The sequence below is a fragment of the Bombina bombina genome, chromosome 6, assembly GCF_027579735.1.
Source record: "Bombina bombina isolate aBomBom1 chromosome 6, aBomBom1.pri, whole genome shotgun sequence".
Lineage (NCBI taxonomy): Eukaryota > Metazoa > Chordata > Amphibia > Anura > Bombinatoridae > Bombina > Bombina bombina.
The window spans coordinates 895,668,367-895,691,777 of record NC_069504.1 but is presented as its reverse complement, the minus strand read 5'-3'; the positions used below and the strand labels follow the sequence as shown (position 1 = coordinate 895,691,777).

General features: G+C 39.1%; 1 protein-coding gene across 1 annotated transcript in view; it reads right to left on the bottom strand.

Moving 5' to 3' along the window:
- Positions 1-23,411, bottom strand: part of CIAO2A (cytosolic iron-sulfur assembly component 2A) — a 50,507-nt gene that overhangs the window by 5,035 nt on the left and 22,061 nt on the right. The window contains exon 3 of the mRNA XM_053718474.1: positions 8,652-8,701. Within this exon, the coding sequence (XP_053574449.1) occupies positions 8,652-8,701 (50 nt within the window). The remainder of the gene's footprint in view (positions 1-8,651; positions 8,702-23,411) is intronic.

Genomic DNA, 23,411 nt, shown 5'->3' with positions numbered 1-23,411 from the left:
GAGAAGAGCCATTTAGCATTTGTACTTGTTGCATGTAGATTCAGATACAAGCTATCCAGGTTAGTTATGAGCCACATCGTATCTGAATAGTGGTTTAGCTAAACTGAAAGGCTAATTTAGGCCCTGGTCTTGCCCTCTACATAACTAATTTTGACGGTGTAACCTTACATGTAAAAGATCCGTTTGGATTAAGTTGTATATAAAGGCCAGGCTGTGGGCTCTTGTTCTTGCCCTTATGAGTTCATAGAACTTGCTGCTAAACAGAAACACACCTGGATACTAGAGACAGTAGGCTGTACAAAGTAAACTATACGGGCCATGTATTATATTGGTATAGTCCAGTAATTATAACCTATACAGTGTAAAAGTTTACTATGAATCTGTGGTCAAGGGAGACTTAAGAGGGTCAAATGTTGTCACTTTGATATCATGAAATTGTGCCACGTATGAAAGTGAGGAACTGTTTTGTATTTTTAGTTGTTGCATATAGGTTTTGATATCTGCAATCTAGGACAATTAAAGATCATATCATATCTGAAGAGTTGATAGGCTAAACTGAAAGGCTAATCTAGGCCCCGGTTCTGTCCCATACAAAACTAAGTTCGATTGTGTAACCCTACATATAAAAAATCTGTATGGATTAAGTTGTATATAAAGGGCAGGCCGCAGATTAAGGAGGGTCCATTGCTATATTTTGACAGAGGCCTAGGGGTTCACCATAGTAAAGGCCTTTTTCTGTCTTGGATTAGGGACCACTGAACCAGTTAAACCTCTCCTTATATCCATCTAGGGGCTAATTAGGGTAGCTTGTTTTTGTATAGATGGAGAAATACATTACAAACCCCAAAAACAAATCTCCAGCTATGCCTCCGAGGAGGGATAAAAAACAAAAAAATCTTCAGGAGACTTCACAAGAAGTTTCTTTTAGAAGCCCAGACTTGAATATAGAAAAACAACTCACTACGAATCAGTTGGCAGATTTAATACTGCCTCAATTTGAGATAATCAAGGGCGAGATCGCAGAGATCTCGAGCGAAATTAAGCAATTTTCAAGTAGACTGGTAGAAGTAGAAAATCGAATTTCGAGTATTGAGGACAGACATTTCAAGCAGGAATCCACTATCGAAACACACTCAGATTAGATAAACGCATTAAAGGCTAAGATTGAGGATCTAGAAGATAGGTCCAGGAGGAGTAATGTGCGAGTCATAGGATTACCAGAGTCCAGAGAATTTGAAGACCTCCTACTGTTCAGCTCCCAGACTTTACCTAAATTATTAGGTTTACAAGGCGCAGAAGGCGAACTCCAGGTAGAGAGAGCACATAGGGTGGGCTCGCCAAGACAGTTTAAAGATGGTAGTATGCGACCAAGAATGATCATGATAAAATACTTAAATTTTCAAGACAAAGTTAGAATTATGCAGAAATACAGACAGATCCAGACGCTCACTATAGACAACAAACAGATTTTGTTATTCCAGGATTACTCTATAGAAACCTCGACAAAAAGACGCGCAATGGCACCATTCTGCTCAGGCCTAATTAAGGCAGGGTTGAAGGCAACTATGAAGTACCCAGCAAAAATCACGGTACTGGGCATGGATGGTGTCATTGCCCTAAACACAATTGAGGAGGCTAAGGAGTTCTGTAGGGACAATAACATAGAGGTATAAGCAGTTTTCAAAGAATAGGGCAATCAATGGCCCTAGAGACCATATTGGTGACTTTATTAGGACTTAAGGGTAGGGGGGGGGAGGGACTGGGTTCTCTGTCCTTTTTGGCTTTTCCCTTTTTTTTTTTTTTTTTTTTTTTCTGAATTGATTCATACTAAGGGTTCTTTATTTAGAATAAATGAGTAATTCACTAAACATAATCTCCTGGAATGTAGGGGGAATAACATCTCCAAGTAAACGTAAGAATGTTCTCAAGCTAGTAAAGAAACAACACCCAGATATTATTTTACTCCAAGAGCTACATCTTAAGAAAATAGAAATAGGAAAATTGAAAACTAACTGGATTGCTGAGATAATTGCTACACCATGTGAAAAACGTAAAAGAGGCGTAGCAATTATGTTGGGCAGGGACTTAGCATATACGATACTAAAGCAGGATTTAGACCCAGGGGGGAGATATATAATAGTACAACTGAAGATAGACCAAAGGATCTGGACATTATGTAACATATATGCTCCGAACAGCTGGGACTTTCAGTTCTGGGAGAAATTGACAAAGGCTATAGTTCCATATATTGGGCAGAATCTGATAGTAGCAGGAGATTTTAACAACACCATGTGCCCCGAGCTAGATAGGTTTAGAATTAAGAGCAGGGCGGCCAATTATAGGGAAGCTAAATATCTGCAGAGTTTTGCACGCAACCTAAAACTTCACGATGCCTGGCGAATCCAACATCCAGACACTCGGGAATTCACCTGTGAGTCAGGAGCCCATAAAAATTTCTCCCGAATTGATATGTTTCTGGTAGATGAGTACATTATGAGAAATAATATTGAGTCGCAGATTTCAGAAATTATTTTGTCAGATCATGCGATAATCGGCCTAAGGATTGTGTGGAGTACTCTCTCCAAAAAAACTGCGAACACTTTTCGTTTCCCTCATTATATGCATAGTAACGTTAAGTTTGTAAACTGGCTTCAGCAAAAATGGGGAGAATACTCCACACAAAACAGGGATTACATAAATAAAGTTGAGGTGTTCTGGGAAGCAGGGAAAGCGGTCATGCGCGGGGAAGTAAGAGCCTACATGATTAAAAAAAATAAAGAAAATAAAGCTAGAGAGATACAATTATCAAACCAACTTAAAAATAAATACACGAAGTATCGTAGAACGCCCAATAAAGAGAATTGGGATTCATATAAAACAGCAAGAACTGAAAGAGAATACTACTTAACAAAGATTGGGGCTCATGAAGAACTGAGGAACAGGGCGACATTTCAGGGTAGTCAGGGAATTTCGGCTAAACATCTGGCAAGGCTGGTTAAATTTAGAAGAAAATCTAATCAGATATTCTCAATTAGGTCTGAAGGGAAACTCTATAGTAATAAAGAAGATATCAGCAAGATTTTTCTTGAGTATTACCGTAATCTTTATGCAAGGGTAGAAGTGAATGAGAAGCAAAAAGAGCAATTCTGGCATGGGTTAGAAGTCCCTCAAATATCGCAAGAAGCCCTACAGTTAATTAATGCCCCTATAACTGAAACAGAAATATTAGAAGTAATAAAGAAGTCCAAACTCGGTAAAGCGGCAGGGCCGGACGGTCTTACCGCAGAGTTTTACAAAATCACGGCGCTTGAAATAGCAGGTACCCTTACTAAATTGTTCAATCAGTACTATTTGCAGAAGGACATGAAATCAATCTACTTTTCTGACTCTGTAGTTACCTTGATTCATAAGAAAGCGAAGGATCCAACTAATGTAGCGTCATATCGCCCGATTTCGCTACTTAACCAGGACTACAAAATACTAATGTCTCTTATTGCAGAAAGGTTAAAGAAATTTATTATAGAAATTATCCATCCTGACCAGGCAGGGTTCATCGCAGGAAGAAACGCAGTTAGGAACATGCGCAGAGTTCTCACTACAGTGGACTTTCTCCATCGTGCCGACCAGGACGCCGGAGAGAGAACTCAGGGAGATGACGTAGCCCTACTCACCGTAGACGCAGAGAAGGCCTTTGATTCGATCATCTGGGACCATCTAACAAATTCACTGGAGAAGTTCGGTTTCTCCGGCGCCCTGGTCGACCTGATTGGGTTAATATACAAAAAACCAAGGTCTCAACTCCTCATTAACGGTGAATTACTACAAAGCATCACTCTAGGCAAGGGGACACGTCAGGGATGCCCACTCTCGCCATTATTATTTGACATCGCATTAGAACCTCTCGCCATATATCTTAGGAAGACTCTTCCACCAATACTGGTAGGCAATCAGAAAGTGTCGGTGACACTCTACGCAGATGATCTTTTGGTTTTTTTACAACATACAAAGCAATCCATACCTTGTTTTCTGCAGATATTAAACTCCTTCAGTTCCTTCTCGGGATATAAAATAAACATTAATAAATCAGAAATCCTCTGGATCAGGAAAAACAGAGATAGTTACTCTGACAGTTTTAGAGAAGTTCAGAGTATTAACTATCTTGGTATTAAGATTAGCAAGAACCCAGCATCATGGTACCAGCTTAATTTCAAAGAACCATTTCAGAATCTGCAAAGCGATCTTGCAAAATGGAACTTATACTATCTATCTATTTCTGCTCGTATTAATGTCATTAAGACTATCATCTTTCCCAAATTCCTATTCCTGTTACAAAATTTACCCCTCTTATTATACAAAAAAGACATTGACAATTATAATAAGGCTTGTGCTTTCTTTATTTGGGGGAAAAAGACCTCACGTATCGCCTTTAATAAATTGTCTCAGGGAATTCGGTTTGGAGGTTTTTCATGCCCGAATATAAAATATTATAATATGGTCTCTGTGGCTAAATTTGGGGTAGACTGGCTCAGCAAATCAGACCATGTTACTTATTCCGATTATGAAACAGAATTAATCAAACCCTTTAACCCACAGGCAATACTTCACTGCCCATACAGAAAACTCCCAAGTAATATAACTAGATTGGTAACAATTACAAATGTAGTAATTGCTTGGCAGAAATACTGTAAAACATTGGGGATAGAGTTTCAGACGTCTAGACTTTTACCGATCACTGGCAACCCAGTCTTCCCACCAGGATATAGCAACAGTATATTTCAAATCTGGGAATCCAAAGCACTGATATATCTATCCCAGCTCAAAGATCCTCTCACCGGGCATATCAGAACATTTGAGAATCTGGCGCAGATATACAGTTTACCACCCAAACATTTTTATGCATATCTTCAGGTACGTCACTTCATAAATGATTATGATAGCAGGTTCAGTATGCACTGGGCACAACTAAAGATGGAAGCAGGGATATCCTTATACAAAGCTGGTTTCAGAGCCTTATCGATTTGGTACCAGTACATAATGAATAAAGAAGGAGAGCTGCATATCAATCAATGCAAACAGAGATATGCACCTTTCTTTCCCGAACTTCAAGATGAGGATATAATGGATAGTCTCGAGAGAGCAAGAGAAGCTACAAGCAGAACTAACCTAAGAGAATCACAAGCCAAGGTAATAAACAATTTCTACCTAACCCCAGCCAGAATTGCTAATTGGTCTCAATCACAGGTTCGGTGCCCCAAATGCCAGAAAGTAAACGCGGACTTGTTGCATTATTTCTGGTCTTGCCCGAAAACTTTGCAATATTGGAATAGAATCCAATTTTGGATTAACAGGAAAGTTAGAGTCAAGCTAGAATTCGAGGCGCAACATATATTCTTTCTGTATCCATCACAGAATATAGGAGATAGACTTTTCATAAATTTAGCAATTTTGATTGTAAGGAACCAGCTATGCAAAAGGTGGAAGCAAAAAGATGCTCCCTCAATTACTGAATTCATAAACGCCATGAGAAGTCAGATTTCGATAGAGATAATAGGACTAGACAAAGGAGCAGCTAAGCAGGTTCAGTTATTCTTTAAGAAATGGAAAAAGTATATTCAGGGAGAACCTGTAACAGTCCAACAGTATATTCTCTCGTCTTTTCAAGGTACTATACCTTTCTTGGAGTTAATCCTAGACGGATCATTACCGGCAAGCTGGGCACACCGTCATTAAGGTGGGGTTAGTAGACTGGTAAAACCAACCAGGAACTCACCGGCAGGTTTTTTTTTTTTTTTTTCTCCTCTTCTTCCTTTTCTTTTCTCAGTCTTTCTCTCCCTCCCCCCCCCCCCCCTTTGTTTCACTGAGTGGTAAGAGTATTTTTATTCTATAATTTACGAAAGAAAATCCTGAGTATAGGGTAGAGTAGACAGGAAAGGATCTGCACAGTATGCAAATAAAGGCCACGCCAGATCCAAGATTTAGACAAGTTAGAGGAACTCAGGAGTTAAGACAAAGATCAGATCAAATAGAGACAAGGTATAGAGACCTTACATAGCTGTTCCGGTTTATTTAATCAATGGTCTCAAATATTATTAGATAAAATCATAAAATTAGGTTTTTCAGATGTATTTTGGCATTCATTATATATATTTCTTTATTTTGTATTTTTTTGTCTGTCATATAGTTATTGCGACAATTATTGCTATGTTCTGAAACATGTATATGCCAGTTTTTTTTTGTTGTCATTATGAAAAACCTTCAATAAAAAAATTATTAAAAAAAAAAAAAAAAAGACTGCTAACCAAAATCCTCTTCCAAACTAGATTGTGCTTCATCACCTGCTTTAGTATCTGAAGCCATCACATCTTTATAGCAATGAGATAGGAGGCACTTAAAAAAAACATATATCCTAAATAACTGCAACATACAATGCTTAGCTTATTTCCCCAGACATTGGCTGAACATAATAAAAAGATCATCTAATCTGGCTACTATAGAGTAATATTGGGGTGGAAAAACATACTCAGGCTCTGAAGGGTGCTCACATGTGCAGTATAAGATATGCTACAGGAATACACATATATTGCAATAAACAGCTTACATTTATATACAGTAAACAGTACCCACAAAGCAAAGCAGAGCCGATGAAAACTGTCCATCCTTTAATGAACAGGGAAAAACATGGTGGGATGTGAGGCTGGAAGTGCATTGTAACTTCAGGGATACCATAATATAACAGCTATAATGAAAATAAAAGTCTATGAATAGAACAAATTAATAACAGCTTTATTTTCTAGCATGCGAGTCATACACAACTCCTAGTCAAATAATTCGAATACAGTAATGATGACAGCACAGATGAAAAAAAGTAATAACTTAATAGAGAGCTAGCACTTTAGTGTATTGAGACTCAAGCAGAAAATATGATTTGCCAAACAGAGTAGCCAATGGGACTAAAGGACCTCCATTCCAAAGACACTGATCCAATAGCTTTATCATGTTCAGCTACATCACACTCTAACCAGCCCACAAACGTCATCATTCCTGCTGGCCAGCGTATTTGCAGTCATATGCCAACTTACATATCAGCTTTTATCACGTACGCTTTTGTGGTCAAAATAAATTTGGCATTATACTTTCATTAAAGGATGGACAGTTTTCATCGGCTCTGCTTCGCTTTGTGTGTACTGTTTACTGTACAATATATGTGTATTCCTGTAGCATATTTTATACTGCACATGTGAGCACCCTTCAGAGCCTGAGTACATTTTTTGTCTGTTGGGGCTGGTTTTATTTGTGTTATGAACAGATCTTGATGACCGGATTTGTCTGCTTATGTTTTTCCACCCCAGTAGTACTCTATAGTAGCCAGATTAGATGATCTTTTTATTATGTTCAGCCAATCTCTGGGGACATAAACTAAGCATTATATGTTACAGTTATTTAGGATATATGTTTTTTTAAGTGCCTCCTATCTCATTACTATAAAGATGTGATGTCTATGAATAAAGCCTGGGGGCCGAAACGCGTAAGATGTATCAGGATAAGCTGAATACTTTTGTATCTATGTGGATTTTACCCTGTGAGATCTTGTGAATAAATATTTTGTTTTTAGCGCTTGTTGTTTGACTCGCTGGTGTTCCTTGGATTTTTCTATAAAGATGTGATGGCTTCAGATACTAAAGCAGGTGATAAAGCACAATCTAGTTTGGAAGAGGATTTTGGTTAGCAGTGTTATCGGCGCATCGCGTACGGCCGAAAAAATAACTGAGCACTGCCACACGATGACGATACCTGTGACGAAATAGGGGAGGGGGCAGGTGGACATTTTAAACAGGCAGAGGCGCAAAAAGTAAGTACTATTACTTATAAACGATTTATGTTAGAAAATTGGGCTATAGTTGAAAATAATAAGCGTTTGCAGCTTTATAGGAATGACATGACAAATTTTGGGTTGACTGTCCCTTTAATAGTAGTGATTTAAATTAAATCCACCCTGTATGTCCCAATTTGACTTTGGCATAGATGATACAAAATGACAGTTGCTAGCTGTCTCTACTAAACTAATATGTCCTATGTGGATCCAAGTAAGGCAAGCGGTGGGAGGAATTTGACTACTACTAAAAAAAACAGATGCAGCAAACAAAATGATAATGCACTGAAGATATTTTTAAAGACATCATGCATGCTAGTTTATTGCAAGACTGCAAAATAAACAACAACCAACCATGCTAGATAAAATGAAGCAATTAAAGAAAAGATTAGTCTGAGAATAGCATGTAGATGTATTTTAAAGCTTCATTAGCTGTTTATACATTTACAAAATAAGTGTCTATAAAACAATAGGAGCTGCCATGTTGTAACTTAGGTTACTTTCTCTGCTGTGGCCAATTAGGGACAGTTATACATAGGTCATTAGAGTGTGCAGCCAATGGCTGTGCGGAATATAACAGTGCTCTGCACTTTCATTTCTAACAGCAACTGAAAAGCTCACAATTTCAGAATGGAATTACATAAAAAGGGGACAAAATAAATAATGAAAATATATTGCAGAGATTCTTATTTCATATATGATTAATCTTTTTATGTTACCATCTTAAAGTGTTTAATGTCCCTTCAATATAAGGAGAAAAATTGTTTGTGTTGAGACTCACCTTGTGTTTAAAAGACAAACATCTCTGTAGCTTCACTCGCAAACACAGCCCTGTATAGAAAGAAACATTCCCATGAAACGTACTGTAAATTATAAAAAACATTTACTTTATACTTTATACTAGCGAATTTTGTTTTGACGATTTAAAAAACATAATTTATGTAAGAACTTACCTGATAAATTCATTTCTTTCATATTGGCAAGAGTCCATGAGCTAGTGACATATGGGATATACAATAATACCACCAGGAGGGGCAAAGTTTCCCAAACCTCAAAATGCCTATAAATACACCCCTCACCACACCCACAATTCAGTTTAACAAATAGCCAAGCAGTGGGGTGAAAAAGAAAGGAGTAGAAAGCATCAACAAAGGAAATTTGGAAATAATTGTGCTTTATACAAAAAATCATAACCACCAAAAAAAGGGTGGGCCTCATGGACTCTTGCCAATATGAAAGAAATTAATTTATCAGGTAAGTTCTTACATAAATTATGTTTTCTTTCATGTAATTGGCAAGAGTCCATGAGCTAGTGACATATGGGATATCAATACCCAAGATGTGGATCTCCACTCAAGAGTCACTAGAGAGGGAGGGAATAAAATAAAAACAGCCATATACCGCTGAAAAAATTAATCCACAACCCAAAAAAATAAGTTTATTTTCATTTTTGAAAGAAAAAAACTTAAACCAAAAGCAGAAGAATCAAACTGAAACAGCTGCCTGAAGAACTTTTCTACCAAAAACTGCTTCAGAAGAAGCAAATACATAAAAACGGTAGAATTTAGTAAATGTATGCAAAGAGGACCAAGTCGCTGCTTTGCAAATCTGATCAACTGAAGCTTCATTCTTAAAAGCCCACGAAGTGGAGACTAATCTAGTAGAATGAGCTATAATTCTCTGAGGCAGGGCTTGACCCGACTCCAAATAAGCTTGATGAATCAAAAGCTTTAACCAAGAGGCCAAGGAAATAGCAGAGGCCTTCTGACCTTTCCTAGGACCAGAAAATATATAAAATAGACTAGAAGTCTTCCTGAAATTTTTAGTAGCTTTAACATAATATTTCAAAGCTCTCACCACATCCAAAGAATGTAAGGATCTTTCCAAAGGATTCTTAGTATTAGGACACAAGGAAGGGACAACAATTTCTCTACTAATGTTGTTAGAATTCACAACCTTAGGTAAAAATTCAAATGAAGTCCGCAAAACCCGCCTTATCCTGATGAAAATCAGAAAAGGAGATTCACAAGAAAGAGCAGATAGCTCAGAAACTCTTCTAGCAGAAGAGATAGCCAAAAGGAACAACACTTTCCAAGAAAATAGTTTAATGTCCAAAGAATGCATAGGCTCAAATGGAGGAGCCTGTAAAGCCTTCAGAACCAAATTAAGACTCCAAGGAGGAGAAATTGATTTAATGACAGGCTTAATACGAACTAAAGCCTGTACAAAACAGTGTATATCAGGAAGTATAGCAATCTTTCTGTGAAATAAAACAGAAAGAGCGGAGATTTGTCCTTTCAAGGAACTTGTAGACAAACCCTTATCCAAACCATCCTGAAGAAACTGTAAAATTCTAGGAATTCTAAAAGAATGCCAGGAGAATTTATGAGAAAAACACCATGAAATGTAAGTCTTCCAAACTCTATAATAAATCTTCCTAGAGACTGATTTACGAGCTTGTAACATAGTATCAATCACTGAGTCAGAGAAACCTCTATTACTTAGTACTAAGTGTTCAATTTCCATACCTTCAAATTTAATGATTTGAGATCCTGATGGAAAAACGGACCTTGAGAAAGTAGGTCTGGCCGTAACGGAAGTGACCAAGGCGGGCAACTGGATATCCGAACCAGATCCGCATACCAAAACCTGTGTGGCCATGCTGGCGCTACCAGCAACACAAATGATTGTTCCATGATTATTTTGGAAATCACTCTTGGAAGGAGAACTAGAGGCGGAAAGATGTAAGCAGGATGATAACACCAAGGAAGTATCAGCGCATCCACTGCTTCCGCCTGAACATCCATGGACCTGGACAGGTATCTGGGAAGTTTATTGTTTAGATGAGAGGCCATGAGATCTATCTCTGGAAGATCCCACATCTGAACAATCTGAGAAAAAACATCTGGATGGAGAGACCACTCCCCTGGATGTAAAGTCTGGCGGCTGAGATAATCCGCTTCCCAATTGTCTACACCTGGGATATGCACCGCATAGATTAGACAGGAGCTGGATTCCGCCCAAACAAGTATTCGAGATACTTCTTTCATAGCTTGGGGACTGTGAGTCCCACCCTGATGATTGACATATGCCACTGTTGTGATAATGTCTGTATGAAAACAAAAGAACGGTTCTCTCTTTAACAGAGGCCAAAACTGAAGAGCTCTGAGAATTGCACGGAGTTCTAAAATATTTATTGGAAATCTCGCCTCTTGAAATTTCCAAACCCCTTGTGCTGTCAGAGATCCTCAAACAGCTCCCCAACCTGAAAGACTCGCATCTGTTGTGATCACAGTCCAGGTTGGCCGAACAAAAGAAGCCCCTTGAACTAAACGATGGTGATCTATCCACCATGTCAGAGAGTGTCGTACATTGGGATTTAAGGAAATTAATTGTGATATCTTTGTATAATCCCTGCACCATTGATTCAGCATACAAAGCTGAAGAGGTCACATGTGAAAACGAGCAAAGGGGATCACGTCCGATGCTGCAGTCATGAGACCTAAAACTTCCATGCACATAGCCACTGAAGGGAATGACTGAGACTGAAGGTGCCGGCAGGCTGCAACCAATTTTAAACGTCTATTGTCTGTTAGACACAGAGTCATGGACCCTGAATCTATCTGGAAGCCTAAAAAGGTGACCCTTGTCTGAGGAATCAAGAAACTTTTTGGTAAATTGATCCTCCAACCATGTTTCCGAAGAAACAACACTAGTTGATTTGTGTGAGATTCTGCAGTACGTAAAGACTGAGCTAGTACCAAGATATCGTTCAAATAAAGAAACACCACAATACCCTGTTCTCTGATTACAGAGAATAGGACACCCAGAACCTTTGAAAAGATTCTTGGAGCGGTTGCTAGGCCAAATGGAAGAGCAACAAATTGGTAATGCTTGTCTAGAAAAGAGAATCTCAGAAACTGATAATGTTCTGGATGAATCGGAATATGAAGGTATGCATCCTGCAAGTCTATTGTGGACATATAATGTCCTCGCTGAACAAAAGGCAGAATAGTCCTTATAGTCACCATCTTGAAAGTTGGTACTCTTACATAACGATTCAAAATTTTCAGATCCAGAACTGGTCTGAATAAATTTTCCTTCTTTGGGACAATGAATAGATTTGAATAAAACCCCAAACCTTTTTCCAGAAGAGGAACTGGCATGAATTCCCCTGAAGACTCCAGGTCTGAAACACACTTCAGGAAAGCCTGAGCTTTTACTGGATTTACTGGGATACGTGAGAGAAAAAATCTTCTCACAGGAGGTCTTACTCTTGAGAGACAATGCTCTGAATCCATTGATTTTGAACAGATTTTATCCAAATATCCTTGAAAAACCTTAATCTGCCCCCGACCAGCTGAGCTGGAATGAGGGCCGCACCTTCATGCGGACTTAGGGGCTGACTTTGGTTTCCTAAAAGGCTTGGATTTATTCCAATTTGAGGAAGGCTTCCAATTGGAGGCAGATTCCTTGGGGGGAGGATTGAGTTATTGTTCCTTATTCTGACAAAAGGAACGAAAACGGTTAGAAGCCTTAGATTTACCCTTAGGTTTTTTATCCTGAGGCAGAAAAACTCCCTTTCCCCCAGTAACAGTTGAAATAATAGAATCCAACTGAGAACCAAATAAATTATTACCTTGGAAAGAAAGAGATAGTAATCTAGATTTAGATGTCATATCAGCATGTATTCTTACCTGATAAATTAAGAATTCATCTCCTGGCCACCAGGAGGAGCCAAAGACACCAGGAGGAGCCAAAGACACCCCAAACAAAAAATATTCAATTATCCCTCCTACTTCCCCAGTAGTTCAAACCGAGGACAGGGAAAAGCAAAGGAGATAACAGGGGTCAAGAGGTGCAACATAACTGCCACCACCAAAACATTTCAGGGCGGGTTCGTGGACTATCACTACCAAGAAAGAAAATAATTGATCAGGTAAGAATACATTTTATTTTGGTAGTGAGAGTCCACAGAATCCTATTCTTACATTTGTGAATCTATTCTCAAGTTGTGGAGTATACTAGGCACCACCGCTTGAAAAACTTTTCTCCCAAATGATGCCTCTGCCAAGACAAAAAGAGCGTAAAACTGGAAAATTTTGAGAAAATATGTAAAGATCAGGAGGCAGACTAGTAGATCTGAGGGACCATTCTTAAAAAATGTAGAATGGATAGAAAATGATCCAAAGGCTTGAGACATGCCTCTGAGTAAGTCGCACAAATAATACTTCTCAATCAAAGATCAAGAAAACCGCAATAATCCATAGATCCTTACGCTTGCCAGCGAAAAACACAATACAGGAAAGAAGGATGGAAAAAAAAGCTAGAAATATAAGGAGGAGCTTTAATGCCCAAACCACATCCAGGAATGGATGTTTAAAAAACTATCAATAGAAGAATCAAAATTAAAGCAAAAAGGATGGTACAACATTTGCAGAGAAATCCTATCCTTCTACTGCACCTTTAGGTAGGAAAACCAACATTGTCCGTTGAAAATGCTATCCTGGTAAAGTCCCATAAGAAGGATCACTCTGAAGAGCAGACACTTCTGAAATTGCGCAGTAGAAGAGAACGCCAGTCTTCCATATAGAAAACAGATACCAAGAAAGGATTCCAAGGAGTAATAAGCTTGAAATTAAAACCATACCGAAACATAGCTTGAATAAGATAGAGAATCAGGTAAGCGTGCCAACTTCCTATGAAAAAAAAAATAGTAAAGGGTTGATATCTGGCTCATAATAGATCACCCAAAAGGTCATTTTCAAGTCCTAATAAAAACTAAATTTATGCTTACCTGATAAATTTATTTCCGGGCACGGAGAGTCCACAACGTCATTCCAATTACTAGAGGGATATTCAACTCCTGGCCAGCAGGAGGAGGCAAAGAGCACCCCAGCAAAGCTGTTAAGTGTAACTTCCCTTACCCATAATTCCCAGTCATTCAGCCAAAGTAAAATGGAAAAAGAAGAAACACAAGGGTATAGAGGTGCCTGAGGTTAACTAAAAAAACCTGCCAAATTATAATTTAAAAAGAGGGTAAGGTCGTGGACTCCATGCCCGGAAAGAAAGAAATTGATCAGGTAAGCATAAATTTGTTTTTCTTTCCTATGGCATGGAGAGTCCACAACGTCATTGCAATTAATAGTGGGAACCAATACCCAAGCTAAAGGACACGGAATGAACAGGGAGGCAGAACAAGGCAGGAGGACCTTAATAGAAGGCACCACCTTGAAGAACCTTTCTCCCAAAAGAGGCCTCGGTCAAAGCAAAAGTATCAAATTTGTAGAATTTGGACAAAGTATGCAAAGAGGACCATGTTGCCGCCTTGCAAATCTGTTCCATAGAAGCTTCATTTTTGAAAGCCCAAGAGGAGGAGACAGCCCTAGTGGAATGAGCCGTAATTCTCTCAGGAGGCTGCTGTCCAGCAGTCTCATAAGCAAAACGAATCATACTTCTTAACCAGAGGGAAAGAGACATAGAAGTGGCCTTCTGACCCTTACGCTTTCAAGAGAAAACAACCAACAGGGCAGAAGATTGCCGAAAATCTTTTTGTAGCTTGTAGGTAACATTTTAAAGCATGCACACATCCAGGTTATGCAAAAGACGTTCCTTATGGGAAGAAGGATTAGGACAAAAAGAAGGAACGACAATTTCCTGATTAATGTTTCGGTCCAACCCCACCATAGGGAGAAACCCTAATTTAGTATGAAGGACCACCTTATCAGCATGACAAAAAAGGTACAGGGAATCACACTGCAGAGCTGAAAGCTCAGAAACTCTGCGAGCGGAAGAAATAGCAAGGAGAAACGAAACCTTCCAAGATAACAATTTTATATCAACATGCATTGGCTCAAACGGAGCCTGCTGCAAATCTTTGAGAACTAGATTAAGGCTCCAAGGAGGAGCAACAGGTTTAAACACAGGCCTGATTCTGAAAAAAGGCCTGAAAAAAAGCTTGAACATCTGGCAAATCTGCCAAATGTTTGTGCAAAAGAATAGACAGTGAAGAAATCTGACCCTTCAGAGTTCTGACTGACAAACCTTTCTCCAGGCCATCCTGAAGAAAGGATAAAATTTGGTGAATCCTCACCCGGTATTAAGAGAAACCCTTAGATTTGCACCAAGGAAGGTATTTACGCCATACCTTATGGTAAATTCTGCGAGTAGCACTTCATTATCAATGACCACTTCAGAAAAAACACATCTAGACAGAACTAGGCGTTCAATCTCCAAGCAGTCAGCTGCAGAGAATCCAGGTTTGGATGGAGGAATGGACCCTGAATTAGAAGGTCCTTCCTCAGAGGTAACCTCCAAGGTGGAAGAGATGACATCTTCACTAGATCCACGAACCAGATCCTGCGAGGCCATGCAAGTGCTATTAGAATTACCGATGCTCTCCCCTGTTTGATACGCGCAATGACTTGTAGAAGAAGAGCAAACGGAGGAAACAGGTATGCCAGAGAGAAGATCCAAGTAATAGGCAGAGCATCTACCAGAGCGGCCTGAGGCTCTCTTGACCTTGAACCATACTTTGGAAGCTTGGCGTTCTGACGAGACACCATTAGATCCAACTCTGGAACCCCCAATTTGAGGGTTATCTGAGAGAACACTTCCAGGTGGAAAGCCCACTCTCCGGGATGAAAAGTCTGTCTGTTCAGAAAATCCGCCTCCCAGTTGTCCACTCCTGGAATTTGGAGGGCAGATAGTAGACAACAGTGAGCTCTCGTTCACTGTAGAATGCGAGTCACCTACTTCATAGTCAAGGACTCCGAACTGGTTGATGTAAGCCACTAAGGTGATGTTTCAAAAAACAAAGGATGGCGCAGTTACTGCTGGAATGGGTAAAGGATGATTTAATTAAACAACAAAAGTATAAAAAATGTTCACCACAAATAAAAATTCAACAAGAACTTAGTACCATTACTACTTTAAATGCTGTTCAGGAATACACTGTTTTTAGTCACAATATATTAATATAAAAGTTATATGTTCTAAAATGATGTGTAAAGAGATTCAATACTTATGTGATAGGGTACAAATATTACTCTATAAAAGTAAAATATATCGGATAGCTCAATTGCTACTGTAATACGTATACAAATGCATCAAATGTTCAAATGATGATAGTGATGATATCAAATAAATTTCAAATAGTTACTATGATGATATTCTCTGGGAATCAGAGTAAAAATGACAGTGAAATGACAGTTTAGTATAAAAATGTATTCTAGCAAAAAAGCAACATCTCCTTATAGATAAAAAGTTAGACTCTTAAACAATACATATTATCATACACCGGTGTATCCATTCATACTTGTAACCTAATATTTGGGCTACTAGACTGGGCAAATACAATATAATTTAAAAAGCAAACACTACAAAATGACTGCACGTTAAAAACCTTCAAGGTGTGTGCAAATTCCAATGGGCTATGATTTCGTCTAAGCACTATCCTACTAATAAGTCCTTAGTTCTTACGAAGATTGTTATTTCTTCAAGTGTTATAATTATATAGATGCAGGGACTCGAAGGGACATAGTGTAATTAAAGTCCTTTGTAGATATTATGAGAAAATGTTCTCTATTTAAACTGTTATTATGCTGTTAGTCCTTCAACCTGTGCTGGTAACAATTAGGAGATGTGGCAATATCTGTTAAGTGGGTGTTTGTATTAATGCTTGTGTATTAACACACTTCCCTCATACCTCCTGTGACCTTATCGAAAAACTCCTGTGTAGGTCACTATGCCGCCAGGAGCTGCGCCGTCAGCAGATGTAATCCTCAATCTCTGGTTCTTTATTCGTTGTGCACCTCTCCGGGTGGTAAAATTGACACTATGTAGCGACCACACTCACTATATTGAACCTTCTCTCTGTGTTTCCTGGATGGCTCACGTGACCGCAGGTAGCCAATCTCTTCCTGGATACACCCTGCGTCACGTCTAGATCCGCTTCTGTTCGTTTGGGATATGCCAAAAAGTAAAGTTATTTCTGTGAGCGCTGATCTTTAAACTTCTTTTTTAAAAATCCCACAATTCTTCTTTAGAAATGCTCCTTGAAGCGATTGTTTAAAACAAAGAATATGGCTTTCTCAACATGTTTCGGCTAGAGTGCCTTTATCAAGATGCCATATTTAATCATGTTAGTGCTTTTATAGCCTGTGTAATCGCCGCCTCCTGTGATCCTTGAATTGTTTCCATGATATTAACCCTTCAAGTCCCTGTTGGTGCTTAGTTTATTTCTTAGTGATTTCTATAAATATTAATTCTTCTTGCCCTTAAAAAGAAACATGTATACATACATACTCTCTATAATTACCATAATACATCACTCCTACATTAAATTTAAACATTTATTTTCATCCTCACTGTTCGTTGTTATATCATATATATACATATATTTCTCCAATTTATTGTGCAGTTCATTCTCTCTATCATTCAAAGTGAATACATCACTATATTAAACTGCTAAAATACACACACACATTATATATAACATAATTTATGCTTACCTGATAAATTTATTTCTCTTGTAGTGTGTTCAGTCCACGGGTCATCCATTACTTATGGGATATATTCTCCTCCCCAACAGGAAGTTGCAAGAGGATCACCCAAGCAGAGCTGCTATATAGCTCCTCCCCTCACATGTCATATCCAGTCATTCGACCGAAACAAGACGAGAAAGGAGAAACTATAGGGTGCAGTGGCGACTGGAGTTATAATTTAAAATTTAGAACCTGCCTCAAATAGACAGGGCGGGCCGTGGACTGAACACACTACACGAGAAATAAATTTATCAGGTAAGCATAAATTATGTTTTCTCTTGTTAAGTGTGTTCAGTCCACGGGTCATCCATTACTTATGGGATACCAATACCAAAGCTTAAGTACACGGATGATGGGAGGGACAAGGCAGGAACATTAGACAGAAGGAACCACTGCCTGTAGAACCTTTCTCCCAAAAACAGCCTCCGAAGAAGCAAAAGTGTCAAATTTGTAAATTTTGGAAAAAGTATGAAGGGAAGACCAAGTTGCAGCCTTGCAAATCTGTTGAACAGAGGCCTCATTCTTAAAGGCCCAGGTGGAAGCCACAGCTCTAGTGGAATGAGCTGTAATTCTTTCAGGAGGCTGCTGTCCAGCAGTCTCATAGGCTAAGCGTATTATGCTACGAAGCCAAAAAGAGAGAGAGGTAGCCGAAGCCTTTTGACCTCTCCTCTGTCCAGAGTAAACGACAAACAGAGAAGAAGTTTGTCGAAAATCTTTAGTTGCCTGTAAGTAGAACTTCAGAGCACGGACCACGTCTAGATTATGCAAAAGACGTTCCTTCTTTGAAGAAGGATTAGGACATAAAGATGGAACAACAATCTCTTGATTGATATTCTTGTTAGAAACAACCTTAGGTAAAAACCCAGGTTTAGTACGCAGGACTACCTTGTCTGAATGAAAGATCAGATAAGGAGAATCACAATGTAAGGCAGATAACTCAGAGACTCTTCGAGCCGAGGAAATAGCCATCAAAAACAGAACTTTCCAAGATAAAAGCTTAATATCAATGGAATGAAGGGGTTCAAACGGAACACCCTGGAGAACTTTAAGAACCAAGTTTAAGCTCCACGGAGGAGAAACAGCTTTAAACACAGGCTTAATCCTAGCCAAAGCCTGACAAAAAGCCTGGACGTCTGGATTCTCTGCCAGACGCTTGTGTAAAAGAATAGACAGAGCAGAAATCTGTCCCTTTAGTGAACTAGCGGATAAGCCCTTTTCTAAACCCTCTTGTAGAAAAAACAATATCCTAGGAATCCTAACCTTACTCCATGAGTAACTCTTGGATTCACACCAATATAAATATTTACGCCATATCTTGTGGTAAATTTTTCTGGTAACAGGTTTCCGAGCCTGTATTAATGTATCAATAACCGAATCCGAAAACCCACGCTTTGATAGAATCAAGCGTTCAATTTCCAAGCAGTCAGCCTCAGAGAAATTACACTACGGCACCCGAAACAAACGCATTAGCCAGCTTAAGGGTTCTAATCTTGCTCAGAGACTCATCCAATGGTGCTGTGCGAATCGCCTCTTCCAGAGACTCAAACCAGAATGCCGCTGCAGCAGTGACAGGCGCAATGCATGCAAGAGGCTGTAATATAAAACCTTGTTGAATAAACATTTTCTTAAGATAACCCTCTAATTTTTTATCCATTGGATCTGAGAAAGCACAGCTATCCTCCACCGGGATAGTGGTACGCTTGGCTAAAGTAGACACTGCTCCCTCCACCTTAGGGACCGTCTGCCATAAGTCTCGTGTGGTGGCGTCTATAGGGAACATTTTTCTAAATATCGGAGGAGGGGAAAAAGGCACACCGGGTCTATCCCACTCCTTACTAATAATCTCTGTAAGCCTCTTTGGTATAGGAAAAACGTCAGTACACACCGGCACGCATAGTATTTATCCAGCTTACATAATTTCTCTGGGATTGCCACCGTGTCACAATCATTCAGAGCCGCTAACACCTCCCCTAGCAACACGCGGAGGTTCTCAAGCTTAAATTTAAAATTTGAGATTTCTGAATCCGGTCTCCCCGAATCAGAACCGTCACCCACAGAATGAAGCTCTCCGTCCTCATGTTCTGCAAATTGTGACGCAGTATCAGACATGGCTCTCGTGTCATCGGCGCGCTCTGTCCTTAACCCAGAACTGTCGCGCTTGCCTCTTAACTCTGGCATATTGTATAATACTTCTTTCATAACATTAGCCATATCATGTAAAGTGATTTGTAAGGGCCTTGATGTACTTGGCGCCTCAATCTCACGCACCTCCCGAGCGGGAGACGAAGGTACTGACACGTGAGGAGAGATAGACGGCATAACTGCCCCCTCGTTGTCTGGTGATAATTTTTTAAGCGGTACAGATTGATTTTTCAAAGTAACATCAATACAATTGGTACACATATTTCTATTGGGCTCCACAACGGCTTTTAAACATAATGAACAAGCAGATTCCTCTGTATCAGACATGTTTAAACAGACTAGCAATGAAGCTAGCAAGCTTGGAAAATACTTTCAATAAGTTTGCAAGCAATATAAAAAACGCTGCAGCGCTCTTTAAAAAACACAGTTGAGTAACTAAAGAATAATTCAGTTATAGTCAACAATTCTTTAAATGTATTAATTAGCAGAGGATTGCACCCATTAGCAACCGGATGATTAACCCCTCAGTACCCAAAAAAACGGATATCAAATTAATATAAAACGTTTTTATCACAGTCTAACACACTGTCACAGGTCTGCTGTGACTGATTACCTCCCTCAAAAAACGAATTTTGAAGACCCCTGAGCTCTCTAGAGACGTCCTGGATCAAGGAGGAAGAAGCAGGAAGACTGTGCTAGAATTTTAACTGCGCAACAAGGCGCTAAAAAGAGGCCCCTCCCGCTCATTTACAACAGTGGGAGACCTGATATAACGGTTTCTATGCAGAAATATACGTTAGCCATGTGGAAAAAAATTCATGCCCAAAGGATTTATCACCAAAGTACCTCACAAAACGAATAACATGCCAGTAAATGTTTTGAAAATAAACTTCTTTAAATGTCATGCAAAGTTATTACTAAGCCTGCAACCAGTCGCTACCACTGCAGATAAGGCTTAAGCATTATTTCAGTATTAACAGTATTTTCACAGTCAAATTCTAGTCCCTAGAAAATAACTCTACTGTGCATACATTTATCAGCCTGATACCAGTCACTACTACTGCATTTAAGGCTGTACTTACATCATACGGGTAACAGCAGTATTTTCGTAGTCAATTCCATTCCCAGAAAATATTGTACTGCACATACCTCATTTGCGGTGGACCCCGCATGCTATTCCCATGTTCTGAAGTTACCCCACTCCTCAGAATGTCGAGAACAGCCAGTGGATCTTAGTTACGCCTGCTAAGATCATAGAAAACGCAGGCAGTTTCTTCTTCCAAATACTGCCTGAGATAGAAAAAACAGCACATTTAAAATAACAAACTTTTGATTGAAGAATAATTAAGTAAAAACTCCAACTCCTCCCGCGACCTCCTTCTTTGTTGAGGGTTGCAAGAGAATGACCGGATATGACATGTGAGGGGAGGAGCTATATAGCAGCTCTGCTTGGGTGATCCTCTTGCAACTTCCTGTTGGGGAGGAGAATATATCCCATAAGTAATGGATGACCCGTGGACTGAACACACTTAACAAGAGAAATATATATATATATATATATATATATATATATATATATATATATATATATATATATATATATATATATATATATATATACACACACACACACATATACACATGATTCACTATAAATTCCCCAGCTAAAATGGCCTAGTGTACATCTGATACAAAAAAATGTATATAAAATATATAAAAAATGCCTCATTTGTATGGAACCAAAAGAAACATAGGATTAACATAACTAAACTATCTATGCCACTGTGTGCAGGGGGTCTTAAATTTCCAAATATTCAATTGTACAACTGGGCGACACTAGCTAAATTAGTTCTGGGATGGTTAACCAGATCTGAATACTTCAGCCCTGCTATAGAGTCTGATAGTGTAGCGCCGTTTAACTTAGCTTACCTTCCATATCGCAACCTGTCTGCCCTCCCCCATCACATCTCTCAGAATATACTGTTTCGAGACCCGTTAAGAGCATGGCACAAGCTGTGTGGATTCTGGAAAGTGGACCATAAAGTGACCAGATATCTACCCATACAGGGAAACGCAAAGTTCATCCCTGGTTATACCACACGGGCCTTGCAAAGATGGAAGACCTGTGGTCTGACATCTATTGAGCATATACTTAATCCAACTACGTCCCAAATTCTCCCCTTCCATAGCCTGCGGGAAACTTATGGTAATCCTTCTGACACTATGTTTGCATATTTCCAGTGCAGGCATTATGTCCAGGCTCTTATCTCAGCCAATCAGCTCACAGCCACGAATTCCAACAGGGGTCGCACTCCATCACTCGCATCTATAATGAGATCACAACTCACCTAGAGCAATCTGTTTTGCAAACAATACACAATAAGTGGCAGGGGACAAGAGATATTTCAATTACTCTACAGGAGGTTGCAGCAAGCTTTCCAAGGGTCCATAAAGCCACTCTCTCTGCCTACTCGAGAGAAGCGCACACTAAATTAATTCACCAAGCATACATTTCCCAAAATTGAGAGCCAAATGGGTCCCACAAGCAGTAGATATATGTAACAAATGCTCCCTTATATCTCCCGACCTTGCACATCTTATCTGGGATTGTCCCAAACTTAAGAGACTATGTAGTAAGGTCAGATATTGGCTCCAGAAAATCTTACAGGAAAGTGTAGTTTTAACACCATCCAATATTATTTTTTTGCATGACCTAGACGTTGCACCGCAGCGCCAGAAATTTCTATACTCTGTGATTCTGCTCACTAGGAGATTAATCTTACAATACTGGGCGGCCAATAAAGCCCCTCCTTTTAAGAAATTGATATACTCAATACATACTCAAGTGCTCTTGGAGCAGGCGGATGTACAGGGAGACCTTGATAGGAGAATTAAAGCTTTTGTCCACAAGTGGGAGCCCTATCTATTGCACATCTCTCCACACTTAAGAAATAGAATACTTTACCCCTTTCGTAACTCATCGTTTATACTGGCAGAGAACCTATGTGGCAGATGGTGCCCCCCCTCTCCCCTCCCCCCCTCTGATCAGTAGTTTACAGTGCCCCCCTCCCCCCCCACAATTTGATCAAAACACAGATTACATCATGCTACACTATTACTTGCCGTCAAGTGTGTCAGGGTGCCAATGTGCCCCCCCCCCCCCCCCCGGAATGGAGGGCTCAAAATGGTAAAACTCTTTCTATATTTTGTGTTATGTTGTTTTATGGTTTACGTTATTTGTTTATAAATAAAAACAAAACACCAGATTTGCATCTTGACGTGGAGATAAGCTACATATGACGGCATTCGCCCACCCACAGGGTGGGAAGGGTGTCGCATTTTCTATGCTATTATAAATGTGAAAACTTTATTTCTGTACATGTGTTTTCCATGTTGTGAAGAGTCTGGATTATAAATAAAGTTAAAAAAAAAATCTATATCAAAAAATGACTCTCTCATAATACAAGTGACATAGTGATATTTAGGAAAGAAAAAATCTCTTACTTTTTAAAAAAATCTCCCACAATCTATTATCATAATATTAATATTTCATATAACCCATTTTATAAATGTGTCTGTGATAATTACCATTTATAAAAATATATACATAAATATAAATAATTGAACTGACCTTGGATGTAGCTTCGCCGTCTATTTGTCCTCCGTTGGGGATTTCCTGCTATATATATATATATATTTCTCTAATTTATTGTGCAGTTAATTCTCTCTATCATTCAAAGTGAATACATCACTATATTAAACTGCTAAAATACACATATATAATTATACACACACACACATATATATATATACACACACACACATATATACACACGATTCACTATAAATTCCCC